The sequence below is a fragment of the Antedon mediterranea genome, chromosome 5, assembly GCF_964355755.1.
Source record: "Antedon mediterranea chromosome 5, ecAntMedi1.1, whole genome shotgun sequence".
Lineage (NCBI taxonomy): Eukaryota > Metazoa > Echinodermata > Crinoidea > Comatulida > Antedonidae > Antedon > Antedon mediterranea.
In genome coordinates this window covers 30,885,819-30,904,777 of record NC_092674.1, presented here as the reverse complement: position 1 = coordinate 30,904,777, position 18,959 = coordinate 30,885,819, and the positions used below count along the sequence as shown (strand labels likewise).

The window sequence follows — 18,959 nt, the reverse complement described above, 5'->3', positions numbered from 1 at the left end:
ATTAAATTTCTACTTATGGAGAACAATGTTTTAGTACTATACGGTATTATTGTTAAAACGCACAAAACACTATAACTGGTTCAGTTTGGCTCCTGCCAATCACTGGTGTGCATAAAATTAACATATATTATACTCATAGTATATAATGTTATTTAATTAGTGCTGTGTTATTTTATTTTTAAATTCCTACTCATTTCTCCCCATGGAGAAAAATGTTTGTTTTATACAGTATAATTATTTTAAAAAACTGTGTAATTGGTTCAGTTTGGCTTCTGCCAAGCACAGGGGTGTATATAAAATTAAAACATATATTATACTCATAGTATAAAATTATATTATTATTAGTTCATTGAGCCAGTAAACTCATCTTCAAGAGCTCTGTTTGGCCGCATTATTAGGCATTCCATATCTGCTGGCAGCTCTTGTAATGACGCAACACATCTGCGGTTACTTCTCGGATTAGTCTGAACTCGTTTTGCGCTTTTCTCGATGCGTACAGACCGTCTGACTGGGGTCACTAAGAAGCGCTGAGGGCCTTCATCCACAATACTTTTGTCCAACCTATGATAAAAGAAATTGTTTAATGATTATAAAGTCTACAAATTTTATTTATCTGTCCTAGCTATTAGAATTATTTATAATGCAATTTAAACTATAACCTGATCAATGAAAATACTTATGTGTTTGTTCTGTCTACACTATCAAACTAGTTTAACAAAAAAAGTATGATGTGTCCAAATATGGTATTGATATGCCCAAATATGGCAATGATATGACATCATCATATATATGGGCACATCACATACATAAAGTTTGATAATTTAGACATTTAATATGTTTGTTTTTTGTTTGTAAAGGGGTTAAACTAGACTAGAGCAATCTAAACCTCCTATTACCATTTTTGTAAATGTAAATAAAATACTATTAATGTTAATGTCAGTTTTTTTAAACTAAAAAACTATATTCAACTTGCCTGTTAATCAGTGGGGTTGAGTCTACAAGTTGGTAACGTAACACTGATGATGTATTCTCCGCAGCCCCCCGAGGGGTGTAACAGTATCTCAAAGCACTTGACACAGCTTGCAACTGGGAGGCATTACTTGATCTATTTACAGGTGTGCTTTGAGGTGATGCTGGTGTCTGATAGGATGTGGTGTCTATTATGTTGGAGTGCCTGATGGTAAAATCCTTTAATTCTGATTTCAGAATGTCAGTTGGCTGAAAAACAATATTAACATTTGAAATTTATATTTTTATATTTATACTGGGTAACCTCTTCAGTCAAAGACTGGTCTCCCAGAGGGCCCAGTTGGTGATCAGTGGCTGTGATGAACTAATACACCGGGGTAACCCCCTACTCGTCTCGAAAGATGTACTAGGTTCTTTAAGGTGCACACGAGCTAGATGTGTACACTGGACCTACAGTTTATAGTCCTTATCCGAGAAGATTCGTTCTACCACCAGAACCATGGAGTGAGTGAGCCTCGAACCCCTGCAGATGTTATGGCTACGTAATTACGGTTCCACTGTCTTAACCGCTCGGCCACTCACTCACTCTATTTGAATCATAAGGTATAAAAAATAATTTTATGGCTGCTGCGAACGACAATGTCAATTAGTTTTACATTCATCATTCATACCTTTGGTCCTATCATTGACCAAGGGCTTCTCTCGTCTAGCGCCCACCTTGACCAGAAGAAAGCCATAAGCTAGAACGTTTGCGGCAGATATTAGATGCAGGTACAAAAAAGATGTCTAATATATAGGGCATTCAAGGTGTGACCTGTGAACACACAGAAAGATTTAAGCTGCAACTGAATTGAGGACTTTTTATAATTAGCAGTTACCCTCATACACAAGATTTGTGAGTTTAGCTAAAAACCAATTAAAAATCAGCCGGAAATTTACACCACCGCAGGAATATCTAATATCAATTAAAAAAATGAAAATCAAAGAGTAGTTTGTATTGTAATATGAATTATAACATTTTGTCATACTTTAGCGTTGTTATCAATGGCTTCCTCGTAGAGGGCTAGAATTTGATTCTGCTCAACTCCATTATGCTCAGCGATTTTAGCTTGACAAATCCAGAATAATGCTCGATTACGAACTTGAGGACAGCGTTCAAGCAGCTCTTGCAGCCAAACACCAACTTTGCTTTCACACTTCATCTAAATTTGAAAAAAAAAAAAAAATTTTTTTTAATACATTTTTACTTTTATACAAGTTTAGTACTAAATATTTACAGTTTTAAAAGTTGCATAAATGAAATATTGTTTTAAATATTTGAAAAATGTTTTAATTTTTGTAAACAAACCTCGTTCATAAAGTTTACACAGCTTTGTAAGCAGTCATCTATGGTGGTATTGAGTTCTACTGTTTCATCTTCATGTATCTTGTGACATTTCTCAATGTTCATTACATCAAACGTCTCCCTTCGTACACTTCTTCTTCTTCTCACAGAGTGCGTTGTCTTCCCCCTTGTTGCTAGCCACTTTTCAAGACGAGCTCTGAAGAAGGAAAAACAGGATTTTCAGAATTGAATAAACAATACAAGACAACATTTTATTTTTGGTTGAGCAGCTGCATGTTGTCAATTAAGTTTAGATCTTACTTGGTTATAGGGGAGCTTGTATTTGCGACAAGTTATGTTAATAATCATCATATTTATATTTTCATTTTTCATTGGGATCTCTATTTTTTATACCTTAAAATTGTAATCAAAATATGTTAAGCGCTTTGATCAACTTGGAAAAGCGTAATAATATTTTGGGATTGGGTCATATATATTATTATTATCCATTCAAGCATGTCATAGAATGCTTTCTCACTAACGACATGATATGTGTACTTGGTCTTGGTGTTCGTAGATATACAGTGAGTGTGAGAGATACAGTAGGATTACAGTATTTGATTTATTTGCATCTCATTAAAAACATATAAAATTTATCAAACAAGATATATAAATATATATTTCAATTTCAAACAGAAAAAAAGATGCAGATGCATGAAAGACTCGATGTGGGCCTTATTTCTAATGGGGTCCTCAAGACGTAGAAGAACAAATTAAAAAAAAACATGAAACTGTGTTTACCTTCTGTCTATCTGAGACTTGCTCTCATTTCCATCAAACTGCTTAGATAAGTCAGGTTTCTTCAGATCTGAGTATGACAATCGTATTCCTCTTTCTGTTTCATTGCTATATACGCATGATCCAACATTCTCAATTCCTTCTTCATTTTCTCTGCTATCAAAGGTTTTTCTTCGCGGTTTAATCACACTTTGTCTACCAGTAGTTGACCTACGACCCTTTGTAGGACCATAGTGTCCCAAGTACTTGCTTGCTTCAACATCTCTTAGTTGGATGTTTGCTTCAGACTCCCATTGAATCCTTTTCATCGATGGCACCTTTCTCTTGCTACTGTTCCAGGGTGGATTTTTAATCTTTGATTTTTCCAATTCTATTCGCTGCTTTTTATCAATGAGCCATGCTTCAAGTTTCTCTCTAAAATAAAAAGAACAATATAGTATTTTGTTTGCATGTTTTAAACAAAGTTTAAAAACAAAAAAATTATTATTTAGTATAAATAACAAATATTTTACTTTAGGTTGTACTGTATGTACCTTATAGTAGGAGATTTACAACTACTTTTATTTTGTCTTGTTGTGTCTGATGTTGACAGTAATTGCCTCTTTGATGATAATAACCTCTGTTCTTTAGCAGCTGACCCCTCTGTTCTTGGCTTCATATTTTGTTGTGGGTGAGTGACTCCACAACTGCCATGTGCTTTTATACCACCAGTAGACAAACATTTGGATGTGGGTGGTTTATTTGGTTTTAACGTCTTCTTCTGCAACCGCCACAATTCCAACCGTTTCTGCATAATTTCTAAAATAAAACGTTATCCTAGCTAGAATAGTATTAGGATCCATAGCATATATTATTATAGGCCTAGTAGGGTATCTACTGTGGTAGGTCCTAGCCTAGTAGTAGCTGGCACCACACACATGGCCCGGTCCTAGCTAGTTAGAGGCCTGGTTCAGACAGTGGTTGGCCTGGTCTCTAATAATTAATAACTAGGCCTCCTAGCTGGCCTAGCCTAGCAAGGGGCCTTGCCTTGCCTGGCTTAGGCCTAACTAATATTAATATGATAACTGACAACTGATGAAAGAACAAAACACCACAGAAAAAGACGGCGATAAATTAAAAATATTGTACAAACCATGTTGCTTTTTACGAAGCATTATTATGTTTGACAGATCTTTATGTTGATTAAGCCTAGTAGGTCTAGTTCTAGTAAATTTTCACAGCAAGATTAAGAAGACTGCCTTTCTTGAAGTTGTTTTGATTTTGAAAATAAGCGCTGTCCGATCATCCGGAACCGGAACTTATTCTAAAGTCCAATCAACGTACAACAAATTTAGCACGTGGTCTTAGTATCAACGTGTCTTGACTTGCATTTTTCATAACAAAACTTTGTTAGCGGCTGTTGTTACACCCATCATTAGCCATACTGTGTAATATACTGCTAATTAACCTTTAAATCTTGAAGGAATTGCCATTGTCAGTCGATATTTTATTTCTATAAACGGAAATTCACAGATGATATAAAATAAAATGTATGTTTTTAAGATCAGCAGATGATGATAAATTAATCATAACTATAGAGGGCGGATAACAGATAACATAACACTAACAAAACCATCAAAACACAAAAACAAACGCATCACCAACCCACCCTCTTTTTTACTAGCTTAGGGCCTAGGGCTAACATTTTTCTTCGGTATGATATTTTAAAAACAAATGTAGCCCTAATAGCTTTTATATATTTTCTATTGTTAGAGTGTGTGTTTTAAATCCCTACTACAATGAGAAGCCTACTAGGGCCAGGCCTAGCCTAGGCTAGCCTAATAACCACCTTCTTCAACTTCACCTTTTTAAGTCTGGTTGGAGAGGTGCCAATGGGTACGAAATGACTAACCAAAGGCCTGGCTAGGATGCTTATAGGGATCCGCTTATAGATGGTATTTTTCCAAGACCTTGTTAAAATTTAAAAAAACTTAAATAACAGTGTAACAATAACAATGTGTGAATTATATATTTAACTTTAAAAATGCCTTATTATATTTATAACAATCACTTGATAGAATTTTTATTTTACAATTCTAGTAAGATTTTAAGATTAATAATAATTAATATAGGCCTAAATTATAAATATATAATTTTTAGTTTCAGAAAATATTTTTGTTGGAGGACAAGAAAAACAATTGCCATTTATGGAAAGCGATGAACGAATTAAAAACTGTTAACAATGGGAAAGACTACTTGCAGAAAATTCTGCAGAACCAGAGTGTTTGCAGTCAAACTTGGCATCATCAGTTGTTTCATATATGGCACATACTTTATACTTTACCTACTCTCAGATGATAGTAATGTTGAGTTAAAAAGCCCCTTGAAACGTTTGATAATAAACTCGGTTCTACGTAAACAAACTAAAACGGTATGTGAAATTGTTCTGTCTACCTACAATTCAACGTTCCTTTATTATAAAACAGAAACAGAACTGTGAAAGAAATGTGTTCACTATGCAATTTTAAATGTTCTAAATAAGCCATCATTCAACTGTTGGTTGATAGAATGTTTGGTAAAGTTTAACATTGAATCTGTTTTTGCTTTCCAGACGGGTCCTGAAGAATGTCCAGTCCCGAGGTTCAACTCCAGCCTTCCTCAACCTCATGATGGATGTCAGAGATTGACCCCTGTCAAAAGGTCATGTCAGCTGGCAAATAAACTCTTCTTCTCTTCACCACCTGACACTTGCCAGCATCAACTGAAAACTGAGATTTGTAAAATTATAGTAAGTTGGTAAATATGTGTTTGTAACCGTAAACAGTAAAGCTCTGTCTACACTATCAAATTGATGTGACAATAAAATGTACCCATATATATAGACAATTGTTTGTGAATGATTAACAGACAATTTTTTAACAATATTATATCAATTTACAATCTATTATGAATTATGTATACTAAACTACTTCTTCTTCCATTTAGGAGCAAACTTCATAGCTCCACTGGCTATAGCTATTGCAATTCAACATTTTTGCATACAGTGTGTGGTGCATATAAAATTAAATAACATTTAGGTACAATCTCTTTTGCCCAGTCTCTGAGAGATCCCCACTAAACTAATGCTGTGCTTGTTACTGATGATCGTTTATTAGTGCTTACTATTGCAAACCATGTGACCCATAATCGTCCAATCAAATGACAGGAATTTATTTAGGTGTTATATAAATAACAATATTATACGGACATAAAATCTATTATAAATAAATCTCAAGACTATTTGGTTACCAATACATTTATTGAGCAATACTAATGCTGTGTTATTGATGATTTACAGGAATCTGATGGCAAGTTAAATGTAGACTGTTCAGATAGAATTTGTGCTGAGCAGAAGGTTTCATTGGGAGAGATCAATCGCAAATCCGGTGAACTAGAATGGCAGGACTTTCCATCTACAAAGAATCTGGAGACTCACCTACGGAAGGTGCTTTCTTCAAAGACTGATAACTACGGGTTTTATTTCATTAGATGTGCAATAAATGTTGATGAAATAAAGGAAGAAGTGGCAGATGAAGTGATTAACAGTAACATTGGAATGGAGGATGAGTACATCATGGTTGATGTGGTTGCCCAGCAACTTCTTCTCATTCCTCCATTTGTAAAGAAAACTCTAAAATCTCATAATCACATTAATGTTAATATACTTTTTATAGATTCCGTCTCCCATAGTCACTTCCTTCGGTCTTTACCAAAAACTTTACAAACGCTACGTGAATTACACGGGACTTCTGTATTTAACTATGAACTGTTTCAGTCGCTAAAGGGTAGAACGTACGAGAACCTTCAAGCGTTGTTTTCAGGCGAGTTGTACGACGTTGAGAAACCTTTTGGACTTCAGGACATGCCTCCATCACCTGTCCATCTTGGACGTCTGTTTGCAGGTTTCAAGACGCAAGGATTTGAAACTATGTATACAGAAGATCTCTGTTGGCAGTGGGAATGGGGCCTTGTGAAAAACCTTTTGGCATACATGCCGGGAGATGATGTAGAAAAAAGGTGGAAAATATTCACAAAATCATTGAAAAAAGCGGGAATCGATAGGATAGATATGACGCTAGCAAGTTGTGAGATTTTGACCGACAATCAGCATCATGATCCATTCCATGGACCAGCAGCAATATGTTACAATGGCCAATATCAACATCATTATATCTTGGAGTATCTTGGCAAGCGACAGGAACAATTAAAAAAAAACAATAAACCGTTTTTTCATAACACACTCTTGAATGTCGGACATGATGATTATGGCCGCCGAATTCAAACATTAGATTACGACTTAGCTGAATATTTAAAAATGGCGTCTAAATTAAGAAACACACTTACTTTCATTCTGTCTGATCATGGAAACACGTACGGTGAATACATCAAACAAAATGAAGAAGCTAGAGTGGAGATGTTCCACTCTGTCTTATTCATGCTCGTTCCACCGGGTGTTGCTGAAACTTTAGGACCAACGCGTTTGAACTCATTAAGGATCAACCAACAGCGACTTGTCAGCATTTTAGATCTTCATTATGCTTTGAGGTTTTTAAGTGAAACAAAATTAGGAAACTTAGATGAGAAACACAAAAAATATTTCATTAAACCTGATGGGATATTTTCTGAAATTCCATCAAACAGATCGTGTAGTGACATTCCTAGAATCGAACCAAATGTTTGTATTTGTCAAGATTTTGAAAAAGTTGCATCAAAAGATGAACGCTACACACTTCTAGCGGAGTTTGCACTTGGTACCATCAACAACGCCATTCAGGAACAATACCGTAAATCAAATCCAGATACAAAGAGAGGGTTTGGTTCATGTCAACGACTAGTCGCACACCATTTTGGAAACATTAAGCAAAGAACTAATAAGGTGAGGTCATTATTATATTTTGTGGCTAGCATACCTAGATAAACCAACAATAGCCATTGCTCTACCCAGTGGGAGCATATGTTACAAAAAGTAATGACTGTGGTACATTGGGCATGGTTGATGGATCAGTCCATTATAGGAAGGATGCTATATTACATTTTGTATTTTATGCTTTTGGCAAGGGCTACTTTCGGTTTATCCAGGTAAGCGGCACTACCAACACTGCTATTGGTTTGTGTATGCATTAATTGTATCAACCATTTTTATATAATTCATCATCATATAGTTTGTTTTTTTAAGAATGGCGATAATGAAGTGAAAATGGACTTGTACATTCCCAACCCAGACACCTCAACTTCAATGGAGATCTTCATGGTTATTCTGATCGTTCCTCTCAAAAACAACGAAGACATCAAATTGGTGACATACGAAAGAATGACGCCTTACAGTCCATTTGAAACCTGTTCTGATAAAGGTGTTACTACTAAACTATGCATTTGCTCATTGTCAAAAACCCAACACCAACTCAACCAAAACGAAATACCACCACCGGTGAATTTACCACCTACCTATCCAGCAATATTTGACACTAAAACAGAAATTAAACCAATACATGATAAATGTTTATTTATATTTACAAGAAGAAACAAAGTAGGGGTTGTTTTAGAAGCATCAAACCAATGTACAGATAGAATATACTCTCTTAAGCTGGATATTACTACAACAAATATGATATTGAGCTCTGGGTCACCAGTAAAAGCTGACCTTTGGCCTGGAATGATGTCATTTTTTGTTGTAATGACCCAGATGGATAATTCACACAATTGGGATTTTAATTATACAGTTGATTATAATTGGAAGGATGTTTAAGCTATGCAATTTAATACAATTCTTTTTTATCTTTCGTGGGTGTCACCCTCATTAATTTAATTTAATCATTCTTTGTGTGTCAGATTTGTACAAAATACTACTTTCTCAACATCATATATGAATATGATGATTATAACATGTATTATTTTTTTCATTATTACTATATTACAATCTAATGAATACTATTTAGGTTATATATGGCAATTTATTCAATAAATCCTCGTTTCTTAGGTTTTTTTTTAACTTCACGATTTTTAAATAAATGGTTTATGTAATAAATGCGGTACATGACTTTTATTAACGAATATTATTTTATTTATTTAAATATATTTTACATTTGGTGCAGTCAATTAAACTTACCATAATCACGATGCAGCCTAGTAAAGCTTCGTTCTCACGTTAACGCTACGGCGAACGCACAACGCAAGTGAGTTGACCAATCATAAGCAACATTTCGGATGATCCATCGTGATTGGTCAAAATTATGCGCCTTAAAGTGAAAACTAAGCCTTACTGCAAGCTTTGCTCTTTTCGTTCTTCTAACCATACTGAAGTACGCTTCTCAAACTGTGCCCAAACGGCGCGAGGAATTGAAAACAGTTAACATTGATGTTATTTTCCAGTTCTTGTTCTGTGTACCGTTCCAATGTTATTCTGAGTGTTATCATAACAGTAACAGACGCAAATTACGGTACGAATAATAAGATAGGCGACTATACCAAATTAATTAAACAATTAATTAATTAACACCGAATGCTTTATGCAAATTAAGTCAAGTTAAAATTTTTTTTTAAAGGCAGGATAATAAAGCTGTTTAAATAGCATCATTATTATTTAATAGACCATTCACCGAAAGCACAGATATAATAATTTCTTTTGTTTGTATTGTAAGTTTATTGGCTTCAATATAATCTTTGAAAAGGTTATAGTTTTATTGACAATTGTTATTTGTATTTTCATACGAATCGATTTAACCACCGAAAACGCACGTGTGACTCGCAGGAAGGCCTACAATAGAATAGTACATTGTTGGAAATGAAGAAACACAATTTAAAAATATTGATTGTTTTTACTATAATTTGTGTGTTGTATTTTATGTGCATTGAATCCCAAATGAAAGAAATACAAAAACTGTTTAGTGTTATCCCGAAGGAACAGGTATGTGACCATCATTTGGTGGAGTTTTTGCGGTCTATCATTACAATATTTCATGTCTTTCTGATCCTTACCTTCTATTAACATACAGTATTATTCTCTGCATTCCAAATTATAAAACTGCATTCAACTAAAACGCAATATTTTCATTGATGTTCTTCTAAGACTGCATCAAAGAAAGATAATAGAAAATTAAATTACTTAACAAGTAAGTATAGCACCAGAAATGTTAAGAAAAAATCGCAACCAATATCCTGTGATCCGAAAAATATGAGTTGTATGTTGTACTTTTCAATTATTCGGTAATAATGCCTGCTCAATTAAAAGATAAGCCTAATGATTTGCGTTAAATAATATTTGTTTCAGTATAGCCCTACTTCAGAAGAATGCCACATGGAGTTGAGATATGATCCCAGTCTTCCTCTACGTCAGGACGGATGCCAGCGAGCCAAACCTGATGTTGAATCTTGTCTTTTAGCTGATGAGCTTTTTTTCTCATCTCCTGTAGCTACATGTGAACACCAACAAATTAACAACATATGTGAAATTATAGTAGGTTGTTTTCATTGTGTTAAATAACGTTCTTATTCTCATGTACATTTATAGTCCTATTGTTATTTTTAATTTTTATCAATCAATATCACTAGTTATTCTATTCGTTCTTGTAGGTTTTAACCAGTTATAGGCCTATTCTACGTTACAGGGACTGTAATGAGTAATCCATTACGAACATAGTGTGATGCCGCAACCCAAGACACATGTTTCTATAAATAAAGGGCTTATTGGGGGTGGTCCACTAATGTGTGTAACCTTGTGTTCTCCTTTAATTGCAGGAACCGTTTGAATTCAAAGTACAAGTAAAATGTTCGGAAAAAATAAATGCAAATAAAAACGTGTTATTAGGAGAGATCAATAATAAGACAGGACAACTAGAATGGCAGGATTTTGCTTCCACAAAACATCTTGAGAGTCATCTAAACAGATTGTTCGACAAAAAGGTTGACAACTACGGATTTTATTTTATAACATTTGTAATAGATGCTAATAGTAAAAATAGATACGATGCCACCCAGTTATTGATTGTGCCTCCAGTTTTAAGAAGTAAATCAAAACAATTCCAGAAGACAAATCTAAACAAAATCAACATCAATATTCTGTTACTTGACTCCGTCTCTCATAGTCACTTTCTACGATCAATGCCGCTCAGCTTGAAAAGTCTTCGTCAATTAAAACAAACAAAAGTATTTAACTTCGAATTATTTCAGTCTTTGAGAATTCATACTTATGAAAACCTTCATGCACTATTTTCGGGTGAGCTGTACTTTAGAGAACCGTTTGAAAATAGCGAGCTACCATCCACTGTCAATTTGAAATATCTTCACAAAGAATATAAGAACCGTGGTTTTGAGACCATGTATACAGATGATTTATGTTGGCAAGGCAACTGGGGTATCATCAGACATCTTTTAGTATATAAAGAACGTGATATGAATAAAAGGTGGAAAAACTTTAAGATTTTACTTGACAAAACTGGGATTGATCGTGTAGATATGATGCTAGCAAGCTGTGAGATATTAGATAGAAATAACATTAAATATGATCCATTCCCAGGTTCACCATCAATATGTTACAATGGAAAATATCAACATCAGTACATCCTAGATTACCTTACCAAGCGGCAAACGATGTTAGAAAGGAATGGCCAGCCATTTTTTCATTTTACACTCTTGAATGTTGGTCATGAGCAGCATGGTCGTCGAATACAAACTTTGGATAAAGATTTGTCAGACTATGTAAAATCTGTTTCAGAGTTAAATAACACGCTTACAATATTGTTATCGGATCATGGAAATTCTTACGGTGAATATATCAGTAGAACTAAGGAAGGTAGATTAGAGATGACTCACTCTTTCTTGTTTATGATCGTTCCAGTTGGCGTTGCCAACACATTGGGAGAAGAGAGAATGAAGGCATTGAGATTAAACCAACAACGTCTTGTTAGTATTTTGGACCTTCATTATGCTTTGAGATTCTTAGGCCTAAGTAAACAAGAAAAAGTAGATGCAGATCACCAGAAGTATTTGATACACCCTGGTGGAATATTTTCTAAAATAACACTTAATAGATCATGTGATGACATTCCCAGAATCGAACCAAATATTTGTATCTGTAAAGATTACGATAAGGATGTAGAAAAGGATGAACGTTACGCGCTTCTCGCGGAGTTTGGACTTGGTAGTATCAACAATGCCATTCAGAAACAATACCGCAAATCAAATCCAGATACGAAGAGAGGGTTTGGTGCATGCCAACGGCTAATCGCAAGCCATTTTGGAAACATCAGGCAAAGAACTAATAAGGTGAGATTCTTTTGTTTACGAAAACTAAATTATTATATTATTACTAAAGTAGTCAAATACAACATGTTATTTCTAAGCTATCTTTTATTTTAGAATGGAGATACTGAAGTAAAAATGGACTTGTACATTCCACATCCAAATATCTCAACTTTCATTGAAATAATTATGGTTGTTCTGATTGTTCCTCTGAAAAAAGGCGAAGACATCAACTTTGTGACATTTGAACGGTTGACGCCTTACAAACCATTTGAGGTCTGTTCTGATAAAGGAGTTTCTCTTGAATTGTGCATTTGTTCATTATCAAAAACCCAACACCAACTCAATCAAAACTTACCACCTACATATCCAGCAATATTTGACACTAAAACAGTAATTAAACCAATACATGATAATTGTTTATTTATATTTACAAGAAAAAACAAAGTAGGAGTTGTTTTAGAAGCATCAAACCAATGTACGGATAGAATATACTCTCTTAAGCTGGATATTACTACAACAAATATGATATTGAGCTCTGGGTCACCAGTAAAAGCTGACCTTTGGCCTGGAATGATGTCATTTCTTGTTGTAATGACCCAGATGGATAGTTCACACGATTGGGATTTTAATTATACAGTTGATTATAATTGGAAGGTTGTTTAATGTATGCAATCTAATACAATTCTTTTTTATCTTTCGTGGGTGTCATCCTCATTAATTTAATTTAATATAATTCTTTGTGTGTCAGATTTGTACAAAATACTTCTTAACATAGTGTTATATGAATATGATGATGATTATAATATTATGTATTATTATTTTTATTATTACGACAAACTAATGATACTATTTAGATTATAATATGGCAATACATATTCAATAAATGCTCGTAACTTATTAGGTTTATTTTTAGCTTTCGCTTTTTAATAAATGGTTTGTGTAATAAATGCGGTACATGACTTGTATTAACAAATATTATTTTATTTATTTAAATATATTTTACATTTGGTGCAGTCTTCTCACTTGAACTCTACGGCGTAGGCACAACGCACGTGAGTTGACCAATCACAAGCAACATTTCGGATGATTCGTTGTGATTGGTCGAAATTACGCGCGTTTAAGTGGAAACTAAGCTTTCCTATGACATACTACTAACCTATAAAATGCTCACTCTTTTCGTTCTTCTAACCATACTAAAGTACGCTTCCCAACCTGTGCCCAAATGGCGCGAGGAATTGAAAACAGTTAACATTGATATTATTTTCCAGTTCTTGTTCTGTGTACCGTTCCAATGTTATTCTGAGTGTTATCATGACAGTAACAGACGCCAATTACGGTACGAATAATAAGATAGGCGATTATACCAAATTAATTTAAATATGGTAAACAGATTAAAACTGAATGCTTTATGCAAATCAATCAAGTTAACGATTTTGTTTTATATTATTATTAAATGCAGGATAATAAAGCTGTTTAAATCGCATCATTATTATTTAATAGACCATTCACCGAAGCACAGATATAATAATTTCTTTTGTATTATTGCAAATTTATTGGCTTCGATATAATCGTTGAAAACGTTAGTATTATTGATGATTTTTTTTTTTCCATACGAATCGATTTAACCACCGAAAACGCACGTGTGACTCGCAGGAAGGCCTACAATATAATAGTACATTGTTGGAAATGAAGAAACAAAATTTAAAAATATTGATTGTTTTTACTATAATTTGTGTGTTGTATTTTATGTGCATTGGATCCCAAATGAAAGAAATACAAAAACTGTTTAGTGTTATCCCGAAGGAACAGGTATGTGACCATCATTGGTGGAGTTTCTGCGGTCTATCATTACAATATTTCATGTCTTTCTGATCCTTACCTTCTATTAACATAGTAGTTTCTGTATACCAAATTATAAAACTGCATTCAACTAAAATGCAATATTTTCATTGATGTTCTTCTAAGACTGCATCAAAGAAAGATAACAATGGAGAACATTAAATTACTTAACAAGTAAGTATAGCACCAGAGATGTTAAGAAAAAATCGCAACCAATATAGCCTACTGCTATAGGTTGTGATATGAAAAATATGAGTTGTATGTTGTACTTTTTAATTATTCAGTGAAATATGCCTGGTGCAAAAATAAAAGATAAGCCTAATGATTTGCGTTAAATAATGTTTGTTTCAGTATAGCCCTACTTCAGAAGAATGCCACATGGAGCTGAGATATGATCCCAGTCTTCCTCTACGTCAGGACGGATGCCAGCGAGCCAAACCTGATGTTGAATCTTGTCTTTTAGCTGATGAGCTTTTTTTCTCATCTCCTGTAGCTACATGTGAACACCAACAAATTAACAACATATGTGAAATTATAGTAGGTTATTTTCATTGTGTTAAATAATGTCCTTATTCTTATGTACATTTATAGGCCTATTGTTATTTGTTCAGAAAAAACATTTCTAATTTTTAATTTTTATCAATCAATATCAAGAGTTATTGTAGGTTTTAACCAGTTATATTGTATGTGTTTATTAAACAGGGACCATTTTGAATGAGTAGACTAATCCAGTACGAACATAGAGTGTGATGCCACAACCCAAGAAACATAAATAAAGGCCTTATAGGGGTGGGCCACTAATATGTGTAACCTTGTGTTCTTCTTTCATTGCAGGAAACGTTTGAATTCAAAGTACGAGTAAAATGTTCAGATAAATTCAATGCAACTGGAAACGTTTTATTAGGAGAGATCAATAATGAGACAGGAAAAATAAAATGGCAGGATTTTGCTTCCACAAGACATCTTGAGAGTCATCTAAATAGATTTTTCGACAAAAAGGTTGACAACTACGGATTTTATTTTATAAAATTTGCAACAGATGCTAACAGTACAAATGGAAAGGGAGATGCAACACAATTACTGATTGTGCCTTCAGTTTTAAGAAGTAAATCAAAGCAATTCCAGAAGACAAATCTAAACAAAATCAACATCAATATTCTGTTACTTGACTCCGTCTCTCATAGTCACTTTCTACGATCAATGCCGCTCAGCTTGAAAAGTCTTCGTCAATTAAAACAAACAAAAGTATTTAGCTTCGAATTATTTCAGTCTTTGAGAGTTCATACTTATGAAAACCTTCATGCACTATTTTCGGGTGAGCTGTACTTTAGAGAACCGTTTGAAAATAGCGAGCTACCACCCACTGTCAATTTGAAATATCTTCTCAAAGGATATAAGAACCGTGGTTTTGAGACCATGTATACAGATGATTTATGTTGGCAAGGCGAATGGGGTATTATCAGGCATCTTTTAGTATACAAAGAACGTGATATGTATAAAAGGTGGAAAAACTTCAAGATTTCACTTGACGAAGCTGGGGTTGATCGTGTAGATATGATGCTAGCAAGCTGTGAGATATTTGATAGAAATAACATTAAATATCCCTTCCTAGGTTCACCATCAATATGTTACAATGGAAAATATCAACATCAGTACATCCTAGATTACCTTACCAAGCGGCAAACGATGTTAGAAAGGAAAGGCCAGCCATTTTTTCATTTTACACTCTTGAATGTTGGTCATGAGCAGCATGGCCGCCGAATACAAACTTTGGATAAAGATTTGTCAAACTATGTAAAATCTGTTTCACAGTTAAATAACACGCTTACAATATTGTTGTCGGATCATGGAAATTCTTACGGTGAATATATCAGTAGAACTGAAGAAGGTAGATTAGAGATGACTCACTCTTTCTTGTTTATGATCGTTCCAGTTGGCGTTGCCAACACATTGGGAGAAGATAGAATGAAGGCATTGAGATTAAACCAACAACGTCTTGTTAGTATTTTGGACCTTCATTATGCTTTGAGATTCTTAGGCCTAAGTAAACAAGAAAAAGTAGATGCAGATCACCAGAAGTATTTGATACACCCTGGTGGAATATTTTGTAAAATACCACTTAATAGATCATGTGATGAAATTCCCAGAATCGAACCAAATATTTGTATCTGTAAAGATTACGATAAGCGTGTAGCAAATGATGAACGTTACGCGCTTCTCGCGGAGTTTGGACTTGGTAGTATCAACAATGCCATTCAGGAACAATACCGCAAATCAAATCCAGATACGAAGAGAGGGTTTGGTTCATGCCAGCGGCTAATTGCACGCCATTTTGGAAACATCAAGCAAAGAACTAATAAGGTGAGATTCTTTTGTTTACGAAACTAAATTATATGTAGTCAAATACAACATGTTATTTCTAAGCCATCTTTTATTTTAGAATGGAGATACTGAAGTAAAAATGGACTTGTACATTCCACATCCAGATATCTCAACTTTCATTGAAATAATTATGGTTGTTCTTATTGTTCCTCTGAAAAAAGGCGAAGACATCAACTTTGTGACATTTGAACGGTTAACGCCTTACAAACCATTTGAGGTTTGTTCTGATAAAGGAGTTTCTCTTGAATTGTGCATTTGTTTATCGTCAAAAACCCAACACCAACTTAACCAAAACGAAATACCGCCACCTGTGAATTTACCACCTACCTATCCAGCAATATTTGACACTAAAACATTAATTAAACCAATACATGATAAATGTTTATTTATTTTTACAAGAAGAAACAAAGTAGGGGTTGTTTTAGAAGCATCAAACCAATGTACAGATAGAATATACTCTCTTAAGCTGGATTTTACTACAAAAAATATGATATTGAGCTCTGGGTCACCAGTAAAAGCTGACCTTTGGCCTGGAATGATGTCATTTTTTGTTGTAATGACCCAGATGGATAATTCACACGATTGGGATTTTGATTATACAGTTGATTATAATTTTGAGAGAAGTTAAAGCAATTATATTATAGTGACATTTTTAGTTGTGTGACGTAAGATTCCCAATCTCAACACCACACTGAACCAATGACCACTCAGTCAACATTAGTTATACTCTTTAATGTCACCCATGTTCTATTAAAAGTCTTGTCTACACTATCAAACTTGATGTTCCCATATATGGAAATGATGATGTCATATCACTACCATATTTGGGCATATAATTACCATATTTGGGCACATCACACTTTTTGTCAAACTAGTCTGATAGTGTAGACAGCTTTAGACATAGATATATTATACGTCGATATTTGACATACAGTACATACATACAGCTCATTATAACGTTGTATACTCAATTTACTGCAGGTCTACAGTTAAAATGCAAACAATATGCATTTATGCGAATCAACAAAACTAACGACTTGTAAAGGCAGGCAAATCAAATGCCATTTTTTCCAAATAAAAACTGAATTTCAGTAACATTAATAATTTAACAATTTGTTTTGTATTATTTTTAGTGTTATTGACGATATTAAATTTGATCAGTAAAAAGCATATTTTCTTTGTGTTTATTGCCTTAGAATCTATTGTTGAAAATGTTTTATTGGTGATTGTTCGTTCATAATCGATTTAACGTATTAGAAGATATAAGCCATCGTTGGAAATGAGGAGACACAATTCAAAACTATTAATTTTTGGTACTATAGTTTTGTGTTATATATAGTTTGTGTGTTATATATAGTTTGTGTGTTATATATAGTTTGTGTGTTATATATAGTTTGTGTGTTATATATAGTTTGTGTGTTATATTTATGTGCATTGTACGCCAACTGAATAATACAATACAATAGAATGCTTTTGCCTTAGATATAATTTCGGTAATGGCTGCTTTTTTTATGATATTAAATATCATAAACAACATTTCTGTTTGTATTGTGTATGCATGTTTCTTGCCTTTGTTAACATATGTTAGTGTTATTATTATTAATAACATATTGCTAGCTACTATTGCTACTGCACAATGGAGTTGTAAATATTTTGCTTAATCTCACTTTGTTTTTTTCTTTTTTCTTTCTCAAAATGTCCCTTTTTTGTGTTATGTAATGCGTCCGTCTATGTTTTATGTTTAAACTACAAAGACAAGCCACTTTGGCTTCTGTGTATCTAACCCATAAAACTGTTAAATTTTGAATAAATGTTGTTAATTATTGGTAATATTTATTCGATGTATCGTTCGTACGTAAATTGCCTTAAGACCGATGATTAGAAAGAAAATCTGTATTTCTATTTTTATACGGTTGCATCAAATAATGAATGCTGTGCACTTAAAAGTAGCATTAATACCAACTTTATGTCAATGGCTACCAGATGTCCTTCATAAGAACATTTTTTTTTAAATACATACGGGCAACTTGCTTTTTTTTTTTATCTAAAACTCTCTACAGCTATAGTTTTATTCACACTTGTATGATTGAACGTCAACCATATGCGTTCCGTCAAATAATAATGTGTGCTATAAGTGTGCAATATTTGTATACAGTACTATACAAAGATTGTCTGTGTGCTGTCTGCTTATATTAACAACTTCTTCCATAATATTATTTTATTATATTATATAATAATGAATTTTGTATATACATTATTGAATGAATAAAGATTGAATGAATAAAGATGGGAGAGACCCATAAAAGATTAAAAAAAATGTGTGCTATAAGCTCTGTCTACACTATCAAACTGTATGTGACAACAAAATGTGTTGATGATATCATATCAC

The 18,959-nt window shown here is 33.7% G+C and overlaps 2 protein-coding genes across 3 annotated transcripts; one reads left to right on the top strand and one right to left on the bottom strand.

Annotated features, from left to right (window-relative positions):
- Positions 1 to 95: 95 nt before the first annotated feature.
- LOC140050467 (cytoskeleton-associated protein 2-like) lies at positions 96 to 4,539 on the bottom strand. The gene is made up of 7 exons (XM_072095674.1): positions 4,224 to 4,539; positions 3,625 to 3,889; positions 3,095 to 3,505; positions 2,318 to 2,510; positions 1,998 to 2,171; positions 974 to 1,218; positions 96 to 561 (listed from the first exon to the last, which is right to left on the bottom strand). The coding sequence occupies exons 1-7, from the start codon at positions 4,243 to 4,245 to the stop codon at positions 342 to 344; spliced, it is 1,530 nt and encodes a 509-aa protein (XP_071951775.1). The 5' UTR covers positions 4,246 to 4,539; the 3' UTR covers positions 96 to 341.
- Positions 4,540 to 4,753: 214 nt separating this feature from the next.
- On the top strand, positions 4,754 to 9,134 carry LOC140050462 (uncharacterized). 2 transcript variants are annotated; one of them, XM_072095666.1, is made up of 5 exons: positions 4,754 to 4,784; positions 5,231 to 5,501; positions 5,682 to 5,858; positions 6,408 to 7,985; positions 8,286 to 9,134. In XM_072095666.1, exons 2-5 carry the CDS (start codon positions 5,313 to 5,315, stop codon positions 8,853 to 8,855), a joined length of 2,514 nt encoding a protein of 837 aa, XP_071951767.1. In that variant the 5' UTR covers positions 4,754 to 4,784; positions 5,231 to 5,312; the 3' UTR covers positions 8,856 to 9,134. The 2 variants fall into 2 exon arrangements, with proteins under 2 accessions (XP_071951767.1, XP_071951768.1); XM_072095667.1 differs by having other exon boundaries at positions 8,272 to 8,444.
- The last annotated feature ends 9,825 nt before the right edge of the window (positions 9,135 to 18,959 follow it).

Excerpts from the sequence above, each read along its gene's own strand:
- LOC140050467 (XM_072095674.1), bottom strand. The coding sequence starts at position 4,245 with ATGCTTCGTAAAAAGCAACATG. Across the intron at positions 3,890-4,223 it reads GCTTCGTAAAAAGCAACATG|AAATTATGCAGAAACGGTTG; the intron begins GTTTGTACAATA and ends GTTTTATTTTAG. Across the intron at positions 2,172-2,317 it reads GTGTAAACTTTATGAACGAG|ATGAAGTGTGAAAGCAAAGT; the intron begins GTTTGTTTACAA and ends TTTCAAATTTAG.
- LOC140050462 (XM_072095666.1), top strand. The coding sequence starts at position 5,313 with ATGGGAAAGACTACTTGCAGAAAATTCTGCAGAACCAGAGTGTTTGCA. Across the intron at positions 5,859-6,407 it reads CTGAGATTTGTAAAATTATA|GAATCTGATGGCAAGTTAAA; the intron begins GTAAGTTGGTAA and ends GATGATTTACAG. Across the intron at positions 7,986-8,285 it reads TTAAGCAAAGAACTAATAAG|AATGGCGATAATGAAGTGAA; the intron begins GTGAGGTCATTA and ends TGTTTTTTTAAG.